Source organism: Gadus chalcogrammus, chromosome 18 (genome assembly GCF_026213295.1).
Source record: "Gadus chalcogrammus isolate NIFS_2021 chromosome 18, NIFS_Gcha_1.0, whole genome shotgun sequence".
NCBI lineage: Eukaryota > Metazoa > Chordata > Actinopteri > Gadiformes > Gadidae > Gadus > Gadus chalcogrammus.
This window is the reverse complement of record NC_079429.1, coordinates 7,649,691-7,652,190: the sequence shown is the minus strand read 5'-3', so window position 1 is coordinate 7,652,190 and position 2,500 is coordinate 7,649,691. Positions and strand designations below refer to the sequence as shown.

Sequence of the window (2,500 nt, the reverse complement as noted above, 5' to 3'; positions counted from 1 at the left end):
TAATGCATCCTGTATTGACATACTCTGGCCTAACAACAGACCGCCTGAGCTGAGCATAGCCTCACCATAAACAAGATATCTGAATCAAACCAACACATTTACAGTCACTCTTTCACTACTGTCTTCCCATGGGTACGGGCGTTCGATACCCCATGCATGTCCTCGGCCTACATACAGGCATCCTTCCTCAACACACCCCTTACCACCTCCACCAATCATTCACGACCCATTTCTCGATACACTGTATGCTGCTTCGGATACCATCGGACCAATAGGAATATGAATATAAAGGAAATCTGAATATGAATCCATCCAACCAATAGGGTGATGGCAGGGTGTGTTGGCAGGGCCCTCCCAAACTCTGCTGGGGGATTTCAGCCCTCTTGCTTCTCAGTGAAACCTAATCAGATTGTGGAAGTTGGAAAGAGTGGGAGAGTGGAGTGGGAGAGTGGAGTGGGAGAGTGGAGGGGGAGAGTGGAGGGGGAGAGTGGAAGGGGGGAGGGTGGGGAATTTCACTCTGCCGGTGCCAGAAAGCTGTTGAGGAATGTGAGGAATTGGGGACCGGGGATGACGGGATGGGCAGCCTGATGCGGTGGCCAACTGTCATCAGAGAGGATCTGTGGTGGTGGAGGTGGAGGAGGAGGTGGTGGTGGAGGAGGAGGTGGTGGTGGTGGAGGAGGAGGAGGTGGTGGTGGTGGTGGAGGAGGAGGAGGTGGTGGTGGTGGAGGAGGAGGTGGTGGAGGAGGAGGTGGAGGAGGTGGTGGAGGAGGAGGTGGAGGAGGTGGAGGAGGAGGAGGTGGTGGTGGTGGAGGAGGAGGAGGTGGTGGTGGTGGTGGAGGAGGAAGAGGAGGAGGTGGTGGAGGAGGAGGTGGAGGAGGTGGTGGAGGAGGAGGTGGAGGAGGTGGAGGAGGTGGAGGAGGTGGAGGAGGAGGTGGAGGTGGTGGGGGAGGAGGAGGAGGAGGTGGTGGTTGTGGTGTCGGTGGAGGAGGAGGTGGTGGTGGAGGAGGAGGTGGTGGAGGAGGTGGTGGTGGAGGAGGAGGTGGTGGTGAGTATCCGGGCAGACTTACCGGGGAAACACACACAGGGGGCTTGTTGGGGTTGCACAGCTCTTTGAGGAGGTGTGAGTGAATGTCAAGACGTTTTGGGGGCTGATTTACAGAATGTGACAAATGGAGGAGAGGGAGAAAGGGGGTGGGAGGTGAGAGTCAGAGAGATAGAGAAGGGGAAAAGTGAAAGAGAGGGAGGGGGAGAGAGTGTGGGTGGTGAGAGTCAGAGAGAAAGATAGAGTGAGAGGGGGGTGGGGTTGAGAGTCAGAGATATAGAGAGGGGGGAGAGTGAAAGAGAGGGAGAGGGAGAGAGGGCAGATGTGAGAGTCAGAGAGAGATAAAGAGGGAGAGAGAGAGAGTGAAAGAGAGGGAGAGAGGGCGGAGGTGAGAGTCAGAGAGAGATAAAGAGGGAGAGAGAGAGTGAAAGAGAGCGAGAGTGAGAGCGAGTGAATGTTCAGAATAGCAGGCCCGTGATTGACCATGTGGTCATTTAGCAAATGCTTTCATCCAAATCGATTTACAGTGGATTCAGATACTGATTTATTTTAGTTACCTGTATGGGGATTTGGTTGTTCTTCTCAAGGAAGCCTACAAGAAGCCTGGAGCCATATCCTTGTCGTTTACAATCAAAGCCCATAAGCAGACCTGACTTGGGCTCACACAGTTTGCCTGTATCCAAGAACCTGGATGACAGACATGAGTAATGGATACCACCATCCAACAAAAAGGTCAGACCGGTCCTGACGACCATGCCAGAGGTAACTGCGATCGGCATGACAACGACCACTATGATGCTGCTGACGATGATGCTGACGATGAAGACGACGACGATGATGATGATGATGATGATGACGAAGACGAAACAAGGAACCCTTTGGGCTTCCTCAGACCCAAACACACCACCCACGGACCGCATCAATCCCACCTGAAGCAGCCAGGTTTCCATTCTGACTTGGGCCATGTTCACATCGACACCCACATACGGTAAATGGACTGCATTTACATAGCGCTTTCATCCATAGCGCTACAATATTGCCTGACATTCAACCATTCGTGCACACATTCACACACCGACGGCAGAGTCAACCACACAGGGCGACAGCCCGCTCGCCGGGAGCAGCAAGAGTGAGGCGTCTTGCTCAGGGACACCTCGGCACTCAAACTAGCAACCGTGCGGTTACCAGCCAACCCGCTCTACATAGTGAGCCCCCCCCCCACCCACACACACACACCCCCCCACCACCCCCCACCACACACACACACACACACACACCTCACTGCGTACGTACCCAGTCCTCAAAGTGGCGCGTCCCGTTCTGCAGCAGGTCCTCGAGCTGGATGGTGCAGTTGGCCACAAAGTCGTCGTAGCCGATGGGCGCGTCGTGGAACACGGACAGCTCCAGGCTGCGGCCCTCCCGCACCTCGCTACAGAACTCCTGGTTCCACGCGGGGCT

The 2,500-nt window shown here is 55.1% G+C and overlaps 1 protein-coding gene across 2 annotated transcripts in view; it reads right to left on the bottom strand.

Annotated features, from left to right (window-relative positions):
• Positions 1–2,500, bottom strand: part of prkcea (protein kinase C, epsilon a) — a 33,175-nt gene that overhangs the window by 29,524 nt on the left and 1,151 nt on the right. For both annotated transcript variants that reach the window (XM_056577114.1, XM_056577115.1), the window contains exon 2: positions 2,336–2,500. This exon is cut by the window's right edge and continues 588 nt beyond it. In XM_056577114.1, the coding sequence (XP_056433089.1) occupies positions 2,336–2,500 (165 nt within the window). The remainder of the gene's footprint in view (positions 1–2,335) is intronic.